The sequence below is a fragment of the Heliconius melpomene genome, chromosome 14 (assembly GCF_056956725.1).
Source record: "Heliconius melpomene rosina isolate 202511_hmr_F chromosome 14, ASM5695672v1, whole genome shotgun sequence".
Taxonomy (NCBI): domain Eukaryota; kingdom Metazoa; phylum Arthropoda; class Insecta; order Lepidoptera; family Nymphalidae; genus Heliconius; species Heliconius melpomene.
The window spans coordinates 9,412,031-9,433,884 of NC_140402.1; the positions used below are offsets into that span (position 1 = coordinate 9,412,031).

At 34.9% G+C, this 21,854-nt stretch overlaps 2 protein-coding genes across 2 annotated transcripts; one reads left to right on the forward strand and one right to left on the reverse strand.

The window, feature by feature from the left end:
* Positions 1–14,117: 14,117 nt before the first annotated feature.
* Positions 14,118–16,960, forward strand: LOC146532339 (glucose dehydrogenase [FAD, quinone]-like). Its single transcript, XM_085197369.1, has 3 exons — positions 14,118–14,574; positions 15,124–15,239; positions 15,532–16,960. Exons 1-3 carry the CDS (start codon positions 14,242–14,244, stop codon positions 16,958–16,960), a joined length of 1,878 nt encoding a protein of 625 aa, XP_085053495.1. The 5' UTR covers positions 14,118–14,241.
* LOC146532340 (glucose dehydrogenase [FAD, quinone]-like) lies at positions 16,952–19,876 on the reverse strand. Its single transcript, XM_085197370.1, has 4 exons — positions 19,748–19,876; positions 19,478–19,661; positions 18,777–19,089; positions 16,952–18,323 (listed from the first exon to the last, which is right to left on the reverse strand). The coding sequence occupies exons 1-4, from the start codon at positions 19,768–19,770 to the stop codon at positions 17,026–17,028; spliced, it is 1,818 nt and encodes a 605-aa protein (XP_085053496.1). The 5' UTR covers positions 19,771–19,876; the 3' UTR covers positions 16,952–17,025.
* Positions 19,877–21,854: the final 1,978 nt, after the last annotated feature.

Below are 21,854 nucleotides of genomic sequence, written 5' to 3' on the forward strand. Positions count from 1 at the left end.
GTTCGAATTCCGATAGACACATTAGATTCGGGAAGTATGCGAGTGCGGCAGCCGAGTTAGGACCCATTGTTTCTTCCCACAATACTCGTAGGGGTGATCTATTGCGACCGACGGCTGCCTGGCTGCCTGCGACATTCTAGGACGTTATGTTATACTCGTACTATTCTATACAACGGTTTTCCTCTGTGTTTGAAAAATGGAAAATTGCGACGGTAAAGTACAAATATTATACATATAAGGGATGGTTGGTGTTGGACATATAGGTTTATCATATTTAAGATATTACGAATCGCTAGCGTTGCCTGCAAATTTTTTTGCGTGGACTTTGAAAACATGTGTTTTTTTTTGGTTTTGTAGAAATCGCGTAGTTTCGGCTGCCTGATGTCTGTACGTAACTCAGGAACAGAAGAGTTTTGCACATATATTGAATGCCACATTCGGTACATATTCTGATTACAATTTTTCGTATTATTTTCAAAAACTTCATATAATAAGCATTAATATATTAGTTTATACTTAATATAATATACGTAAATATATAGACGGCGTGAATATTTATAAATATAAATAAATATCCCAGAAAAAACGTATATTCGTTTTAATAGGATTTTTTTTCACATTATATCTTGTAATTGAAATCATTTGCAATATAAATTAAATAACTACAATAAAATAGTTGTAAATATAACGTTAATGTAAATTACAATACAAATTTTTATTTAATTGCCGCGGAAACGTAGAGTTCGCTATAAAAATGTTTTAATCACGTTTTATTGTTTTGCTTCATTAAAATATTACGGTGATATGAGAAATAATAACATTTAACATTCTTTGATGAACAATATTAAAAGTTCCAACTTATGAGATAATAAAAAAAATATATATAGAGCTTCACGCCGTATCTAGCATTTTTAGCAGGCTAGATAGAGGGAACCTAGTGTTAAGACACTCACTTATCCACTTTGTCGTTTTTGAAGCTATGCGAGCAAGGAAATGAAAAAAAAATGCTCTGAGTCGGAATCGTACTTACAACCTCTGCGTTTACATTTACATGCTTATGCTCCTGCGCCACGATAACCTAAATACCGTAAAAAACACATAAATAAACACTTATATATTTATTATTATACATATAATTACATAATATTTTATGATACCGTCGTAGCCGAAAAAAACTGAGTGTCCTAACACTGTGTGTGAAACTGAAAAAATCGCAAAACAAATATAATCCACAACATCCTCATACATTCTTCTCATTCAATACTCATTCAATACTTATTTTAATTCTATTCGTTATTTTTAAATTCTAAATTTAAAAAAGAATAGAGAATATAAAAAATAACTCCCGTTAACGCGCCCTTTCAACTGCCAACCTGTTCAGCACCTGCCCTATTTGACCGCAGAAGTAGTGATTATATAGAAAATAGCTTCAAGCTTTTTCCTTAGAAGACATTTTATAATATGCATATTATAAAATGTCTTCTAAGGAACTGTTTCAATTCATTTAATTTTTTATAATGGAATCATATATCTTAGAACTTAAGATAATAAGTAGAGTTTCGCGTACGTTGAGTTCTGCCACTCACACACTATATATGGAAAATTGATTGCAAACACTAGGCTTTCTCTGCATATACCCTATTAGAGGAAATCGTGACAGCCGCTGCTTTTTTCTTGAAAAAAAAAATGCTGTTTGACTCTGACTTTTTAAACTTTAAAAAGTTATGTTTAAACATTATTATTGTGAAATGAAAAAGTTAGTCAAAGACAAAAGTGACTTAAGTCCTATAGTAGATATGTTCAGTGCAAACGAGGGGCCATAAATATGATGGCGCTATCTGTTCTTGTAGAGCTGCTTTTAAGATAAAACGTCCTTATGCTTTTACAATATTGATTTGCGAGACTTACTTTAATTTTAACTTAACGAACTTTATTTATGTGCCTACATTTATTATTATAATTATAATCATCTTTCTAGTGTATGCTTTAAGTTTTTATTAATTTTTTTCTTATTAACTCTTATAGTTCTGACTTTAAATAATATTCGGAACTTAATTGGAGCAAAAATCGGAGAACGGATACACTAATTTCTTAATTGCTTAATCTGCAACAGACAAGATAGAGAAAGACCTAATAAAAAAAATGTAGTTTCCTCACTCACGCACTCCCATCTGTTTCATCAAAGCGTTAGAACTAGACTTTGTCTCTGTACCTCGCATAGTGCGATGTACTAAGAATAAAGTGGCTGCCTCTTAAGTAGTTGCCTCTTTTTTATCGAATGTTTTCTAAGGTTTTAGCAAGTCCTAGTCGACCTATAAGGTTTTGGTATTACTCGTAAGTGGCGTGTTTAAGCAACAGGTATTCGCTTTGATCGCCGCAGGAGACCAATTAGAAATTGTTGAAGTGAAATCTTTCACTCTGTGCGGTGTTGTATCTTGTACTTGTTGTAAGTGATTGTAGGCAGGAGTAGGTGTGATAATAACATCATTCAAAATAGCGGAATGTTCTGTATTGGATGGTTAGTTGTTAAAATATTAGTCTTGACGCCTTTTATTCTTTTAATGTAAAGGTAGCCTATATTTAGGTTACTTTTATAGTCTGTTAAGAGAAGAAACTTCTTAGTTTTCCATGAATTTACCGTTCGCGTTCAGCACATCGCGTTGTAGGAAGAGGAGCTTGAAGCAATACCTGGGACTTAAGTGTGGGTAGAAATTATGGAACTAGAACTGCTTTTCGAAGTATGTATTTAAAAATAAACTAGTGATTTCTAGAACGGCTGAAATAATTTTCTTTGATTGAAAGATTATTGTAATAATATTCTTTGCTATTCGCACGTTATAGTTGGTATTGTAAATAGTTCAAAATTTATTTTCTTAAATATTTTTTTATGAATAACCTATAATAAAGTAAAGTAAAATACTCTTTATTGTACACCTATTATAACATTACAAGGATGTTCAAAATTATATTAATGTAGTTCTATACAAAAATTCTTCCTCTAAGTCTAATCCAGTGCCAGCATACAGTTAATATGTAAAAAGATCAAGTAATCATCTCCTTTTCAGAGGACATTTAAAAATCACAGTACGAACGAGGAAACCATTAGTCACATTATACTTACATTATACTTACACGACTGACGCGAGGAACAAAAACTGTAACAACTACATCTCCTGCAAACCAAGCTTAGCTCATCTTTATGTAAGTAGAAATGATTAATGAATGACGAGAAAAAATATTTTTTCCATGTGAACAACGTTACAGCTTTTACCTTACATCTATAATTGTAGAGACCCGCCTGGTCAACCATAAAAATGTGTATAATGGACACATTCTATGTACCCGAGGTCATTTTGTCCACAAATACAGTGGAATACATTTTTTCTAACTTAACGCTGTATACTGCACATAGCAGAGTCGGCACAGGGAACCTGTGAATCTACTTTTAAGATACTCCGTTCCCATTAAGACACTTACAATTTCCACTTTCCGTTGAACTTTTACATATTGAGTTGCGGAACTATTAAATATTTCATTTCCCCGAGTGGGAGCCGAACCCACAAGCCGTTGTCCGCTTGTGCCGCTGCGCCCAGTGTTATAATGGAACTATTAACGTGATATAGTATCCTTCTATAACACACAATTCGAATCAGTAGCTCGAGGCGGTAGCAAATTTTTATCTTTATAATATTGGTATACATTTCACTTTATAATATAATCCTTTTTTTAGAAAACGCATAATAATTTTGACGTAGCGGGATTCGAACCAGTGTCCCTTAGAAACCGTTGAATTGAATATAAATATCAAGTATAACTCGTCTGAACTACAAGTGTCAACAGTTTCGTCACTTCAACTGACTCTACATCACTACGTGGTTAGTAGACCTCATTCCAATATGCCGGAAGATGTCTTTAATTAAAGCAGTCTTCATTAAGCTTCGAAGTTAATTAATTAAGAACATCCGGCGGTGTTTTCTATTGATTATAAGATATTTAGTTGTCTATTTAAATATAATGACTTTGTTAATAAGATTAATTAAAAGTAAAAAATGTGTAGAAAGGGTAATTGTATAGAAATTTAATTAAAAATATCTGAATACAGAAGAATGTGCCTGTTTGAGGCAACAATAGCATTAAAAGAAAACTTCGGAATAGACTCAAATAAAAAGTATTTAAAATTAATTTAATAAAAAAAATACCTTACATTACATTAGGACTTACTGTTAAATAAAGGGTAAGTTATAAATAACTATCGATAATTTCATTATTTCCTCTTTTTTGACGTAAAAAAAGTGTTTTGCAAAATTGAGTGGTTGTGGGTTCGATCTTAATTTATATTTTCATTTCTTTGCTGTGGTGTCGAGGCAAAGCGTTGAGTTAATACGTAATGCCCCCAGAAATTGGTGAAAAGTGGGGAACCGAGTGTCTTAACACTAGGTTCCCTCTGCCTACCCCGCTGCGTGTGGGATACAGCGTGAAGCTGATACATTTCTACTTTTTAATTTTATTTGTGTATATATTTTTTTAGTTTTGAAGCCAGTTTTTTTAAACTTTATTAATATAATTTGTTTTATTCTTAGAAATAATGAACATCAAATGGACTATTAGTTAAATTGTTTTTGATTACAAAATGATGGTCTAGATACAATGTCAGTAGCGTACAACCGCCAATTCCCTCTAATTCCTATCGAATATTGAACCCGACGAAACAATGACAAAGTAATCGAATGATTTCAAATCAATTTCACAATGGAGTCGACTTATAAAGAATTATCTGAGAGCTCTATTGTTACTTGTATTAGTTATAATTAACAAAAGATTACTTCGGGATGATTGCCACTTCGCTTCTGTACAGCTTAACGTTTAAAGAATAAGATTTGTTTATTCGAGACTTAGGTACGTGACATTTACAGAAAATATATGTATGTTGTACTTTTATACCAAGTTTTTGCTTTGGAAATATGAATTATTGTCAATATTTAATATGCAACCAGTCGACTTGTGTAGTTACCAAAATCTTGTTATTGAGAAGAGAATGGAGGATAGTCGTTCAGGCTCTTATTGACTTCCCTGGTACAGCGGAAAGCTATTTACCTAAACAAATCGTTCTACTAACTCCCATAGAAAAACAACAGCTTTCAATGAGAAATTATTCAAAATTATAGTAAAAAAAATAATAACGATATTTTTTTGACTACGATTTTTTAACGTCTATTAAAATACAAGAACAATAGAAACAAAGGTTAAGCTTAAATTATTGAAATTGTATGTAATTTAACGGGCGACCAAGGATGAGTTACACAGTCCACTGGCCTTGGACAATGACGGGTTCATTCCATCAAAGGAACTTCTCCATCAGTACTGAGGTACTTTTATAATGGATAACACATAATCTAAAAGGGGAGAACGTCCGAAAGTCAAAACAATTGTATATTAATATGCATATGGATACGGTCGTGGTTCAGTGATACAGCATTTAGCTGTAAGCGTGATGATTGTAGGTTCAATATCAAATATTTATAAAGTAAACAAAATTTTCTTACTGTTCATGTCATTTTGCTAACGTCTTGCAATAAAAGTAAAAAAAGTCTTACGTCTTTTTATGTGTTTTACAAACCAGATATTTTGCATTACTGCTCTAGTGTAGAATCGTACTTCTTTAAATATTACCTGAAAAAGAAAAAAAAATACAGTTCACAGAGAGATAATAAAAAATAATAATAATAATTTACTCGCCCGAACGGGGATCGAACTCGTAACTATCGCGATACGAGACGATGTCCCATTGCCCTACAAGCCCTCATATAAATGAACATGTCCTGGCTAGTTAATTAATCGCGGATTCGAATCCGATGATATCTGCTCGCGCTTGCGTGTTCGTCCTCGCATGCCAAACCTCCTTATTTCTTCCGTCCTTCCACAGCATGATAATTTAAAGTGTTTTATTATATGTAGTTATGTCTGTACATCTAGATATAATCAGCTATGAGAGATTTATTGCTAATGAACTTATTCTGAACATAATACAGGCGTAAGTTGATGTTCTGGTCGTCGTGGCGCAGCGGCGTATGGGTGTGACTGTAACTGTAACGCGACGGTCGTGGGTTCGAACGTACTTCATGGAATCCGTTCAATTCACATTTAGTGGGCAGTTCGTCAAAGTAGTCATATTGTTGTGAAGTACTACAATACACAAATGACAGCCCCATTGTCACGGTGCTCGTTCGAAGCGAAGCGAATGTGTGCCATTGAAAATTGTTGAATAATCGATTTTAAAATGTTATTTTTTGTACTTATCTACATATACGTACATACTACGTATTTTATAGAGTTTACTTCACATACTTAAAATTATCTATTCTGGGTATTTGGTAATTCTGCAGAAAGTGTGGAACGGAAGTGTTTTAATGGGAACTGAGTGTCTTAACAGTAGGCTTCCAGGTTCCCTCTGCCTACCCTGCTATGTGTGGGATACAGCGTAATGCTTGTGATCAATAACAACAAGCACGCCTCGCGTCGTCGCGGAACTAACAGTTTTATTCTATTCACATCGGAATATGCGTTGTAAGTACATTTACAAGTTATAAAGTTATTCTGCGTACTATTCTGGAAGCTTAAAATAAAAAATAATAATACAAAAGAAAGATGTGTCTTTCTCATAAATTTCACATTATTTAAGGCCGTCGTAGCTTTGTGGCAGGGTTTGAACGTGAACGCGACGGTTGTGGATTGAACCACTGTGGTGGATAGACGTCATTTCTCAATTTAATTTCCTCGTTTTGATAACAAGACAAAGCTCAATTGAATTCCAATCAACCTGCAATGTATCAAAAATTGGACGCCGCGTGGTTAATGGAGTGTTTTGACATTAGATTCTGTCTGTCTGCTATATGCGGGATACAACGTGACACTAAAATAAAAAGTTTACATTATTTTCAATAATACTATCGAACTGAGGCCAGACTGTTACTATAAACCTATTCCCACTCACAGGTAATGGCGTATTTAATATTTTCATTTCTTCGCATGCACGTATAGACAACGCGAAACACAACAACAATTAATGTCCTAAAGGGGAACGGATTACCTTACCTCTAGGTTCCCATCGCTTACCCTGTTTCACGCAGTGTGAGGCTAAAAAAATAATAATATCAGAGCCCCGTTACTATGTCCAGAATACGTATACTGTGGTCGGTGTCAAACGGTAACATCTATCACCATTCTCCACGCGCATCTCTCGCGTACTGAGGGTACTTGCGTAATAAATAATAAATAATAATTGATTACAATTAGGTATTAGGTGAGTGAATATACATGGTGGTTATTGGTTCATTTCGCAATAAAGGGAATGTGTTTTCGTCGCCACGTTTGTTTAATCATGTGTAGTGCAATTTTCAAATGGGATTGTTTTTAGCTAACTTTATCCCATACATAGCAGCAGACACTCTGTTCCCATTAATACATTTCCGTTCCTCACTTTCCGCCTGATTCTGGATACATTGTGTGTTGAATAGCGTCCGGTTTTTTCATTATTAATAATTATATTTTTTTATTATTGTCTGCGTAGGTATAAAAAATATATATGAAAATTCTAGTCTTGTATAAAAATGAAAAATTTACTGTTACTTATTTATTAATTTGGTTATGATTAGAAACGCCCGGAGTACTCTAGTGTTGTCTACAACGGACAGAAAATTAATTTTTTTGTTGATACATTGTGCACGTGATTGATTGTTGCTTAGAGAGCTTTATTACAACTAATTTACGATATGATTTGTTTTTATTATACATTTCTTCATATATTGTTATTATAATTTAACTCTATGCCTGTTTTCTGTCTCTCCTGCCTATTTGAACTTGCTACAGAGGTAAGAATCTAACGGTAAATTTAATGGTGCAAGTTCGTTTCCCGTTTGTTGAGCGATGTTTTTTTTATTTTTTCGCTCTGGTGAGATAATTTAAAGTGGCGTTAAGTTTCGCCATGACATAAAATTAGACGGAAATTTGTGAACAGAGTATCTTAACAGTAAGTTCCCACCCCCCTCCCCTCCTCCCCGTTATAGTCTGAATATTTAGTCCTTAGTGTTGGCAAATTGTAAGACAATTTACCTTAAAACAAGAAGCCAACTTGCTACTTCTGCTAACACAGTACCCTCGAACCGACGATCAGAATACCGAAATTAGTATAATTGCCTCACCTAACTGACTCTACCTGACAGCCAGGTCTACAAGCACGCATGCCCTCGCCTCCAGCGGTACAACCTAAAATTATGGACCATTATATCTATGAAGAATTTGTATTGTTTTATTTTTTGTTTAACGTTGATCGTTTGGTAATATTTGGGATGGAGGCTGTGGAGATGAAGAAACGACTAGTTTGTAAGTAATACTAATGTTGAGGTTTCTTAGTGGTAGATAGCAGATACATTCATTATTGTATGCTGTTCTTGTATGTACAATATATTTTTGTATAAGTTGCAAACATACACGCATGCTTGCATTTGCACATTCATATACAAAAGTATACATTTATATATTAAAACATTTTATTTTTCATTTCGCTGGCGTGGTGGACTAGGCGCTGTGCTGAGTCCCAATAAAGAACATGTCTCGAAACGTCTTAACACTAGGTTATCTTTGAATTACTATTCTATTACGCGGGAAAAGGCGTGAAACGGTTTAATTTAACCGCAAATGGCTATAAACAAAAGTAACAATCAGTGTACAAACGAGTGGAGATATTGAAGCAGTAACCAGCGACCCCTATATCCGCAACGCAGCGGGGTCTCTTAGGTGGATATAAAGCTGAGTACATATTGTATACGTACAATATATGAATGAAGTAAAATATATACACTTTGGTACCGCATATGACTGTAAGCCATGTGGTTGTGGATTCGGTTCCCACTCGAGGGAATGATTATATTTAAGTTACTTTCATTTGTTCGTTCAGGTGAACAAAGCGCAGAGTTAAGTTTCGAATTAAGCACGCAATGTCTGGAAATTGGACAATGCATGGAGAACGGAGTGTACTTTAGATACTTATACGTATCCCGCTATATGCAGGTTACAGCGTGAAGCTTCTCTGCTCTTTTGTATCACACATGTGCCCACATCGTTAGAACGCGCTCAGTGGGCGGCGCTTGACGAAATTCTCTACACGAATAATAAATAACCCTAAAGCGATTGCTCTGGCTTAAATACATTAGGAAAACATATAATTGATACGTCTTATATGTTTTCTTGGAGTAATCAATATTTTTTGCGTTCTTCCAAATTAATTTCGATGCCATAATCATAGCCTTTTTGTACTAAAAACTATTTCATTGAGTCACAATGGTGTCAATAATTAAGCAAATAAACAGTGCTAAATGGTATGAAAAATATTAAATGACTTAATTACAAACCTAATAGTTTAATTTACATTAATAAAGTGAGTATCGGTCAACTACTCGCTCCACCAAGTACGGCGGCGTGACGACAGAATCGATTAAAATCCGATTTGTCGCTTTCTGAGACCACTTCTTTATTAAACAAAGTGTTTTTAAGAAAAAATATATATAAATGTATAAATAGTCATCATCTTCAATGATTTGGAAGACCTCCCACGTTGTTTAAGTTGGAGACGAACAAACTGATATTTGCAACTTCGCATTTTTACAAAATATCCAGAGGGATTCTAGTGGCAAGACACTCCGCTTCCCACTTTCATGCATATTGAGTAGCGGAATTCAATGCTGTGCTTTGTTTCGTTACCAAGAGCGAGGAAATAATTTATTCTCCTGAGTGGTGATCGAATCCACATTGGCCACGATTACAGGTACAGTAGTACGCTTTCCCACTACGCCACAGGGTCCTCTGCAACGGTATATATTTTTTTAAAACTTGGATTTCAATATAACGGGATGCGAAACTACGCTTTTAGGAAACCGTCCAAGCGTCCTCTGTCCGCTAAAACATAGATAGGGCATCTCAAAGATTATTGCTACAAGTCATCATTTGACAAGAGAGGACCCCGGACTTATTCTAAATCATTCTCGTAATTGGGCTTCGGACACACATTCAGACCACTTGGATATCTCACTGCAGTACGATGACCTCTAAATATGTATATTAGATTTTTGAAAATCAAAATAGACGCGTACGCCCACTACAATAATTTCAAATCAATACGAATCCACGGCCCGTACGGCGCTAAGCTCTGCAATGTAACTTTATTAGAATGGAAGCCCCCGACGAGCCGCCGCTGTCCGTAGCGCTATATTGGCCATATTGTACATGTCTATGAATATGAAGCGTGTGATTGTAAACGCGATAGCTGTGGGTTCGATTCTCTACCAATGAAATAAAATATTTAACATTTCAATTTTCTCGCTCTGGTAAGAAAACAAAGCGCGACGGGAAGCCTACATAATTCAGCGGAAAGTGGAGAACGGAAGTGTCTTAATAAGTGACAATGAGAATTAAAACGAGATCATTAATCAGTCACGGATAAGTCAATTAACAGAGAGTATAATTTTTCTATTAAAATTGCCACGAAATTTGCTTGAAACTGTGAATAGACTATTCTCACATTTCCTCCTGCAATTCCAATGATCATAACCAAATGGCACATTAAAAATAAGAGCCAGCAACACTCCTGTGGTCCGACTTATTCCTCTATTAAAATAATGAGAGGATTGCAACGTTTTATTGTTATTTTATCGTTCGTTTCGTATTGCGCGGATTAAAATCGCTTTAAAATTTTATGTCCGCCGTTTAAATTTTGGCAATAAAAGGCTTACACCGCATTTGGGCGGCTGCGTTACGATATATTGCTGGTTCCTTTTATTTATGTAAAAAATACGAAAGAATATTCCTTTTTATAGGTTCACGCTTTATCCCCAATTTTCTGCAAATTCTATCCTTTTCCTGGAATTTTGTGTGCTAAGTGGTGGAGCTCAACGTAAAGCCTTGTTTTTTACCAGAGTGGAAAAGTTAAAATAGTTCATTCACTATTTAATTGAGAATCGCACCCGCAACCGCCTCGCAGCAATCAGACGCGTGTCCCACTGTGGAACAACGATTTCAATATGTATTAAATATAATTTTTATCATTAAGATTCGAACCCACTACGCAATAACGTCAGAAAAATTAGCGTCTAACCTCTGCTGCGGTCATCCTACTTATATTATTAATGTGGAAGTTTGTGAAGATGGGTGTTTGTTCCACGAAAAAACTACTGAACGGATTTGGATGACACTTTACAGTAATATTGCACATATGTATGTATAGCAGGACATTATGTAAAGATATAATAATTTGGTTATAATATAATATAATAAACGGGCGAAGCCGCGCTTGGGGCTAGTTCTCATATAATTGCACTGTTTCCGTTTCTCACGGCCCACTGAGCGCGACGTCCCAAAACGTTTTCCAAATGATTAGTTTCGTGTGATTTGTCTCACCAAAAATTACTACGTCCCAAATGAACTATTTTTTCACATCTATACTAATATTATGAAGTTGTAGCGTTTGTTTGTTCGTACACGCTAATCTCAGGAACTACTGTCTCGAATTAAAAAGTTTTCGCTTCACGTTATTTCACGCATATAGCACGGTAGGCAGAGAGGTAACTTGGTCTTAAGAAACTTCGTTCTTCACTTTCCACCCAATTTCCGAGACATTACGTGTTAAGTAGCTGACGTCAATGTCGCGAACTCAATGTATTTTAACCGGAACGTAGAAATGAAAGTAATTCTTTTCCCAGAGTGGAAATCAAACCCACGACTGTCACGCTTACGATCAGACGCGGTGCCGTTACGTTTATATTTTTGATGGAACCACAGAATGTATCATGTTTCATACAGAGCGCTTAGTTATTATCATTTGACCACAAAAGTAAATATAGATTGCAGATAAAAATAGGTTTTTAATTTCCTAATACTAATATATTTATACATTATTTTAATTTATTTCAAATGAGTTACGAAATAAAGTATTAAAATAACATTATCGATGAAAATTAATATACGATATAATTGTTTTTTTTTTTTTTTTCATCGTGGTAAGAACGCTTAGTTGAACATAAACATCTTTACAGACAAACACACAGGCTTAAATCAATACAAAATATAAAAGTAAATCACAGGAAGCTGTACTCAACTCTTTAACGTACTGTAATAGGTCATATAAGTTCGTGACAAACCAAATTGCATTGTAATTAGTAGTGCGACCGCAGACACGGAGACACCGGCATCATCTCTGTAATTGTAGAGACGATTAGATATTAGATAAGTGTTATCTTGGGGGGTCTTCTTTATTTTTGGGTTGAGACATGAAAAAAAATCGCTTTTTCACATTTAGTCCAATTTTCGACACATTCCGTGTAGAGTGGCGTAACTGAACGCCGTACTTATCATGTTACCATAGCGAAGAGAGGAAAACAAATCATTTCCCATGGGAATAGAAGCCGAAACTTTCGCGTTAGCAGTATGAAACTTTTCAAAGGATTAAGTTCATTAAAACAATGTTAATAACGTATGCTATGAAGTTATTACAGGTTTATAGCCAGCTTTACATCGAGCTATAACAATTTAAGTTACCATGAAATTGCACACCTCACTCGTGTTGTTAGCTGTTATAAAGTACTAAAACTTTTGTATAACATTTCGTACTTTGATAATTCTTATCAGGAAACTAGATTGGAAATTGCTCAGGCGTATGAAAGAGTGTTTGTAGTATATAGTTACGTATATTAATATTTATATATATGAATGAATATATATAAATATATTAACCTCGGCGCTCCAACGATCACTTTATTTATTTTATTTAGGTATAATCTATTTGTATGTTATATATAGGTACATAGGGAAAATATTCCTCTTTCAAGTTTCCTTTCCATTCATAAATATTAATAAACGAAAGAAACAAAATTATATTTATATATCTCCTGCATTCGAATTTGAACTTGAGAAATCAACAGGGATGGATGAAACTGCGCCGATAGAGTAAACAAGTAAATACATCCTCATAAACATACACGATACTTACGCCTTTTTCTGTACTTGCAATAATATTTTAACAGGCGCTTAAATTTTATAATACTTGAAAAACAACTTTATAAGTAACAATTATGTACCTAATTTAACAGCTAAATTATGTGTTTCAATATATTATATTGTTTTCTTAGTAAATATACTGAAGTTTTAGCATATAATGGTTGGAGTACTAGAGCACTTAAATCTAGAAATAGCGGGTTCAAATCCTGAATTTGTGTACACAAAGTCTAACACAGTCTGTAAACAATTTATTTATTTTTATCTTGACGTAACATCGGGAGGCAGGGATAGTCTAGTGTTAAGACACTCCGCTTTCCACTCCAAATCTGCAGCGATAGATTTTTGAAACACTCTGTGTTGAGTAACGAAACTCGACGCCGCCTGTCGTTTTACCAGTGCAAAGAAGAAGAAATAATGTCCTTGAGTTTACAGTCTAGCACCGTGCCACATGTTTATTTATTAATCGCATTTCACAGTCGACTCGCTCACCTCGTTAGTAAAAGCTGGATACAGTCCCTACTTTACATGATTACCATTTTATATTTTCTAAGAAAACTAAAAGAAGCGCACGCGAAGAATTCATTAGAAACTATTAAGCAATGAAATTCCGGGACAGAAACAATGCAACAATGTGTATAAACAACAAAGAGCTATAAGGATTTTGTATGGCTTCGCCTGATTTTTTTTTGTTTTGAGGCTTCTCTAGAAGTAGGCAGAGAGTTCCCATTTTACACTCGTTTTAAATATTGTCGTGACGCGGTGCCACGACGACGTCCGACGGCAAATGCAAAGCGTTATACCTTCGATTCCCACTCAGGGAAATTAATTATTTTCTTTTTCTTTCTCTTGTAACAAGGCCAAGCGCGGCGTCGAGTTTTGATCGGGTTCGTGGAAAACGGAGAGTCTTAAAAGTAGGTATTCTCTGCTTCTCTTGTTATTTGCGGGATGCAGCGTGAAGTTACTAAAAAAATTATTCCAGACAGACAAACTATATTTTTAATTAGTATGTATGTTTGTGTACGTGCGAACAAATGGTAAACAAACTGTAAGCACGCATCCTTTGAGTCAGAATAATGATGTTATCGTAAATGAAAGTGAGAAATTATGTAAAAAATACATTTAATATTTTTATTATTTATTTATAATATTAATGATGAATAGAAGAAGATTCAAGATATTACAAAAGATAAAAATGAAATGAATCCATCCACTAACAGCACAGAAGATTTTTGCAATCCCTGCGATGGACACATTGAATGCGCACCCACTGCTATACTGTTGATCTCTTTGATTCATACCCTGTATGGGCATATTGGACCTGCGCCAGATTATTTCCATAAAAACGAGGAAATCCTCAAAGACGACAAAACTAGTGTAAATTCGAAACTTAGAAAAGCTTATCGGAATAAATTTGTGTATAATGATGATATTGAAGATGGTGAGAGGGAAGATTATGATTTTATAGTAGTGGGTGGAGGAACAGCCGGCTGCGTGGTTGCTAGCAGACTGTCAGAAAATAGGAAATGGAAGGTGAATTAGTTTTATGTATATGTTAACAAGATGACTTCGCTATCAGCTTCAACCCGCGCGTGAAGTAATTATAAAAATCACTCACACAAATCTTTTAATTACGTACCATACAGAAACGTAATCATTTAATTGAAAAAAATATATATATATATTTATAAAATACTAATGATACAATTTCTAAAAATTATATAAAAAAATAAAATAAATCAGCTTTACGTTGCATCCCGCATTCAGAAAAATGGAACCTAGAGGAATTCAGAGATTTCCATTTCTGATTCTCTGGTGAAGTCTGGTGTTAAGTAAAGTAAGTCTCTAGTGCAAGGTCCCTCTAGTGTTAAGACGCTAAGTTCCGTCCGTTCCCCACGTACGACAAAATTTGTCGAGGCATTGCGTGTGGAGTGGCAAAACTCAACGCCGGGCTCTGTGCCATGGAGCCAGACGTAGAAGACAAGTCTTAACACTGAGTTTTCTCTGCCAACCATGCTAATATGCGGAATAGACCGTGAAGCAAAATAGACCGTTATAAAATTATGTTTAACAATTTCGCAGGTTTTACTCATTGAAGCTGGCTCTGAGGAACCCAAAATCACAATAATCCCAGGCCTTACTAGTGAATTTAAAGGATCTGCCTTGGACTGGCAATTTTCCATGCGGCCAAAGAAAGGGTACCTATAACTACTTATATATTCTTCTAAAAATAAAAAATAAGTATATAATGAACAAGATGAATATGAGAGGTCGTTGTGGCACAAAAGTTGTGAACATCGTTCTTACAACTACAACAAAATGGCAGTTTTAATTGTTTCACTATTTTAAATGTATACTAATAATGACCACAAATATTTCTTAAATATAAAGCTAAATCAAATATTTAATTAAATACATTTTTTAAATTTAAATTAAAAATATTTTATATATTATAATAATTTAAATAAATTTTATTTAAATATGTTTCAGATTTTGTCAAAATCGTCACATAAACGGTTGCGAGGTGGTACAAGGTAGAGTCGTCGGGGGAACGTCGACAATTAACGACATGGCGTACATGAGAGGCAGTCCCGCGGATTACGACGAATGGGCTCTCAACGGCAATGAAGGGTGGAGCTTTAGCCAAGTGCTGCCCTACTTTAAGTACTCCGAGGGGAATTACGACAAGGATATATCAAAGAACAAATTCTTCCACTCCACGCAAGGGCCACTAGACGTGGGACGCTATCCGTACGTCGACGAGAACGCTGATGTCCTACTCAGTGCGCTAAACGAACTCGGCTATAATTATACTGACGTTAATGGACGGAATCAGTTAGGGTTCATGAGGATACAGACCATGTCGTACTTCGGAGAACGTGTGAGTGCGTACACGGCGTTTATTGAACCTATTAGAAAACTAAGAACGAACATCAACATAATAACACAAGCTCTTGTAACTAGAATAATTATTGAAGACACCAGAGATAACTTCAGAGCTGTAGGAATAGAATACATAAAGAATGGTACAAAAACAATAGTGAAAGCTTCGAAAGAAATTATTATAAGCGCTGGTGCTATAAATTCACCAAAACTTTTAATGCAATCTGGTATAGGACCAAAGGAGTATTTAGAATATTTAGATATTAAAGTGATATATGATTTGCCCGTAGGAGGTAATTTTCAAGATCATGTATCTGTTTGTCTGCCCGTAATAAAGTTGGGTAAAACGGCTACTACTTGCAAATTTCCAGAGAAATTAAAAGATATCACAACTTACTATTCTAAAGGCTTAGGACCTCTATCGGCTAACTTTCAGGTTGTTGCTTTCTTCGAAAGTAGTATCTCCGAAATTTTAGGAACCCCTGACATTGAATTTAGATTTCGTGGACATAATTCAAATATGTATTACGATAGAATAGATATTTGCACATCTTTATTAACACCCAAAAGTCGGGGGCAAGTTGTTTTGAATGCGACAAATCCTATTTTTGGATCGCCTTTAATTTATCCCAACTTTCTTAAAGATCGTACTGACGAGAAGAAAATATTAGAGGGGATACAAGAAGTTGTCAGACTTTTTGACACTGAAGTTTTTAAGTCAGCAGACTTTGAGTTTGATCCTCGCCTGATACTTAATAATGAATGCAAAGAATATGAACGTGTTACACAAGAATTTTGGTCATGTATAGTGAGACAATTTACTGCTCCTCTGCATAATTATGTTGGAACATGTAAAATGGGTCCAGCGAAGGACCCTGAATCTGTGGTCGATTATAATTTAAGAGTATATGGCGTTGCAAGTTTGAGGGTAGTTGACGCGTCGATAATACCCAAAATAACCAGGGGTTCAACTGCAGCTCCAGTCATAATGGTAGCTGAGAAAGCTAGTGACTTAATAAAAACAACGTGGTACTAATTTTTTTATTTAATTTTAAATGTGTAAATCTAAGCGTATTATTATTTTAAGTTCTTATCTAAATATTATAAAAAGTTGTTTTTGGTCTCTTTCCAGTCTTTCATTATTAATTTGTTTGCCTTTTCAGCAATCATAACTGTTGGTATATAAATACCACCACGTACATGTGTTGGCATTACTGATGCATCAACTATTCTAAGTCTTTCAATGCCATGTACTTTCAAATCATAATTAACTACGGAGGTGGTTTTGTTCTCCCCCATACGACATGTACCTATAGGATTGCCTAAAGCTTTTGTATAATGTCTTGCGATACAATTCCACTGATCACGATTTTGTAATCTGTCACAGGGAAATACATCTAAAGGAGCTAATTTGATTTCCGCTTTCTTCATCTCCTTTGTGTCGAGCATTTGCAATGCTATATCAACGCTATCAATGATTGCATCCAAATCTTCAGATTCTTTCAAAAGATTTGCCTGTATAACAGGTCGACCATACTTCGGATTTCTCTTGTTTAAGGTTACTTTACCTTTACTTTTAGGCTTCAACAATACTGGGTTAATAATGACTAAATTATAGTATGGTAGTGGTAAGTTCGACTCTTCAGCCGTGTGTACAGATACGTTAGTAAGCATAAATTTGTCACTTCTAATATAATTTCCTTCCAAAGACAATTCCACATCTGGTCCGTTTTTATTTTGAAAAAGTTGAATAAATGCTGATATTTGGTTTATACCTCGAGAAGCTAACGGCCCGCCTCTATTTTGAAACCAAATTTTAAAATCTTCAATGATTTGATTCTCACTGAATGTTGGTACTTCGTTTAGAGTAAATGCTAGGCCACCTGTTGTCACCTGATCCTGATAATTGGCTCCTACTGGAAGATCGACTTTTACGGTTATGTTATTTTTAGTTAGTTCAGTTGAAGGTCCCACGCCTGATAAATGAAGTAATCGTACATTATTTATCGCCCCTATGGTCAAAATAGTCTCTTTTTTGGCATATGCCGCTTGTTCTTTGCCCTTTTCTACTTCATATATAACTCCTTCTACAGTTTTTTCTTGTTCCTCAATAATAAGTTTTGTTACTGTAGCCTTCGTCTTCACTATTAAATTCTTCCTGTGCCTAATTGGCTTAAGAAAAGCACTATACGTACTCAGGCGGGTGTTGTTATACATAACAAATTGATTATTTACAGCGGCTTCTGGTACATTTGTATTGATATCTACAGATCGAAATCCTAACTCTGCAAACGCACCCAGAAATAGTTCCATGTAACGATCAATGTATTTAAATCTTTGTACATGCATTTCTCCGCCGCGAGAATGGTAGAAAGAATTCATGAGAACATCGTAGTCACCTGAAAATATAAAATAGGAATGTGCTTATTTATATTAAGTACTGAATATTTTTAAACATAATATTAAATCAGCTTCACGCTGTGTCCTGCACACAGTAGAGGGAACCTAGTGTTAAGACACTCTGTCCTCCGTTTTCCGCCAAATTCTGAAGGTATTGCGTATTGAGTATGGAGCTCAATGCCGCGCTTTTCCTCAACACTAGAACGAAGAAATTAAAATATAAATTTAAATAAATATTAAATTTCCTTGAGCGAGGATCCACTCCACAATCAGTTGCGTTTACACACGTGCTAGTCACACACTTGTACCTGCGCCACGACTGGCCTCAATAACAAACATAATACTTACATCTATACTTATATAATAACACGATACAAGTTTTCTGGTATATTTTTTTATAATACAAATTTATTATGACTGAATAAAGTGTGTGCTGAAACATTTATTCTCACCGTTATCTTCAGAAGTTTTGAAATGTTCAATCAAATTTTCAAATTTCCAGTCCAAAGAGCCCATTTCTCCATTACTATGCCAAGCATCATAATCTTTCTTTGATCCTCTTGTGTATTTCATATCATTAGTAACACTAGATCCTCCGAGCACTTTCCCTGTTTTTACTTCACAACTACCTCCAGGTCTGGATAAGCATGAAAAGCCATTTCTTTCTGTTCGGAAATTCCATAAAATTGGGCGAAATTCCTTTGTAGGTACTCCAGGGATGCTGTAATCTATGTTCTCTTCATCTCCAGCTTCAAGGACTAGGATCTTTAAGAAATTAATTATTATGTTTTAAAAATGGAAAAAAAAGTAATAAGTTTTTGCCGCCTTATTACAAAATATTACAGAGTTAAAATTTAGAATTTTAACATCAGCATCGCGTTCTTCCTCGCATAGTGGGATAGGAAGACAGAAATTTGTGTTATGAGTTTCAGATACTCCCTTCTCCACTCTGGGAAAAAGAGGAAGTGGTACTTCCACTTCCTCTTGATTCCTCTGATTTGATGAATAAATATTTTTTGTCAATTTCGATACTCAAGAGCAAGATTTTTCTCCTTTCCTGTCGATATTTAGAGTAATCCTCTCTTAATGTATGATGTCATAGTATAAAGCTAAAAAAGACTGATATATGTACTAAGAGCACGTTTTGCCTCACCTTCCAGTCAGCCACGGCGGACAGTCGGTTGGCGAGCACACACCCGGCAGTCCCGCCGCCCACTATGATGAAGTCGAACACGCTGTTTTGTAAATTCTTCTCATCTGCTTTGCTCTTCGTAGCTTTAGAGAACAGATCGCCGTTCACTTTCGCGTTTGTAGCGAGTAGGTATAACGTGATGATGCTTTTATGGGAATTATAATATACCATAATCATATTTTGAAAATAGAATACTTAAAAAAAATAAAAAAATACTTAATAAAAACGAACCTTAAACAAATTTTAATATCCATTTTAATTATCCGAGCGCTCTCATCAGCCTTCACGGAGATCCCCTGACCAGACTGACTGCTGCTGCCAGCGTTCACGCTTCACCACACATCCGGCTGAGGATACGCGGACAGGATACGGATATAGAATGCCGTTATATAATTGTATCCGGTTTTCAAATATTATATATGTATTAGATTTTTTAAGCGTAATATCCTATTTATATCATAATTGCGCTTTGTTGTTTGTTTGTCCATTTGTTTATAATGTGAAGGGAAAAATAATGAAAATGCAACAGGCGCAGTGATTGTACATTATATGTTCTCATTCCACTTGGCTAGTTTTAATTGAAAAGAAGTTAAAAAGAATGGTCTTTCTAGTTGACAGAAAAAACGATGTGTCGAGACTCTTAAGAGATAAAGTTAACCCTGATTACTTATATAAGACCCCGCATCATGTTCCCCGCATGGCGGAAACCTATTATTAAAACACCTCGTCCTCCACTTTTCGCCTAATTTTGACATTGCGTACGTTCAATGATGGTAGTCAAAGTCACGTTTTATTTACCAGAACGGAGTCGAATCCGCAACCGTCGCGATGAGAAGCAGACTACAGACACTGTGCTGCGACAGCGACACTCATTCATCACTCACTCAATGTCTATAAAAATAGTTGGAAAGCTAAGATAGATATATATATTACAAAAATTTAGGTGATGTCTTCAAAATATAAAAAAATATGTTTAAAGTTTTTAAAAATCACTTTTATTGTTAACCTGAAGCGAAGTCGAATGAAAATTGTTGCTTATCAAAAGGAAACGTCTAACAATATGACAACGAATTATGCATATATAATATATATATTACATATATAGATGTGTACGTGGAATACAAAAAATAAACTTTAATAATAAGTGTATGAATTTTCACTTTATTAATGTTGTAATTGCTTAAATAACATATCTCGAGGTACATAAACAGTACCTATATAACAATTTATTATATCTAACTATTCAATGTAGAAGGTAGATTGCCAATTGGAGTTGTTATTAAAGTATTTGAATTTGATATATCACTGAACTCCTCGTGGTGCTGCGGGAGAGCGTCGACTGTACACGCAATGGTAGTAGGTTCGATTCCCTACTACCATAACGTGTACACCGTAACGTGTGTAAGGAGGTTTTTATCACAGTAAGAATGCAATTCTCTCATTTCACTGGGGCGTTCGTTTATCACTGGGGCGAAGTCGAGGGGATAAACTAATTTAAATATACATTTACAGACATACGAAATATATAATATATTATATATCGCTTAAAACGACAAGGACTTGTATATCCTGCGGGATAACAGACCGGAAATTAAACTGACCACCCTAGTTTATGAGCGCCATGAGTCAAAGTTATTGTTTAAGTTGAATAACTTGTGAGATAATACTTATTAGAGATATATTTGTATGTAAGTTATGAAATTAATGACACTGTAGTGTCTCAGTTATTAAGAACCTTTCATTGTTTACTATTAGCGGAAGTAGTGAGTTAAAATCTGAAAATGAGACTAGATTAAGTAAAAAGAAAAAAATGTATATAATCTAACAAATAATTAGGTATATTTTAAATAATGAACTACTACTATAATTGTAGATGCCGTCGTGACCATTGTGGTTTCACCTTGGAGGAATAATATATTTTCATTTCCTCGCTCTAATAACAAGACAAAGCATGGCTTAGAGTTCCATCACTCAACACGCAATGTGTCAGTGTCAGCGCAGTTTAGGGAAAGGGGGCAAGATTGTCTTAGCACTTTTTTGCCTTTCTCACTATATATGTAGGTACTTTATAATAAAGGAACAATTAATTCCACGTTTTCACAAATATATTGGTAGAGTAGTTTATATTTTGTTTGAATAGATTTACGATATTATGATTGTGTAAACTCGTTACAGCTATTTGAAGAAGTTGGGTAATAATATGATTCGCTGGCGGACGTTGATATCTCCTATTGCACGGTTTGCTACACATACCTACATTAAAAATAAATATCTCTATTTATTTTATTAATAAATTCTTTAAGATATTTATTTTTATTGTACGTTCCCCCCCTACCCC

Excerpts from the sequence above, each read along its gene's own strand:
- LOC146532339 (XM_085197369.1), top strand. The coding sequence starts at position 14,242 with ATGAATCCATCCACTAACAGCACAGAAGATTTTTGCAATCCCTGCGAT. Across the intron at positions 14,575-15,123 it reads CAGAAAATAGGAAATGGAAG|GTTTTACTCATTGAAGCTGG; the intron begins GTGAATTAGTTT and ends ACAATTTCGCAG. Across the intron at positions 15,240-15,531 it reads TCCATGCGGCCAAAGAAAGG|ATTTTGTCAAAATCGTCACA; the intron begins GTACCTATAACT and ends AATATGTTTCAG.
- LOC146532340 (XM_085197370.1), bottom strand. The coding sequence starts at position 19,770 with ATGGATATTAAAATTTGTTTAAG. Across the intron at positions 19,090-19,477 it reads CCGCCGTGGCTGACTGGAAG|ATCCTAGTCCTTGAAGCTGG; the intron begins GTGAGGCAAAAC and ends AATTTCTTAAAG. Across the intron at positions 18,324-18,776 it reads CAAAACTTCTGAAGATAACG|GTGACTACGATGTTCTCATG; the intron begins GTGAGAATAAAT and ends TTATATTTTCAG.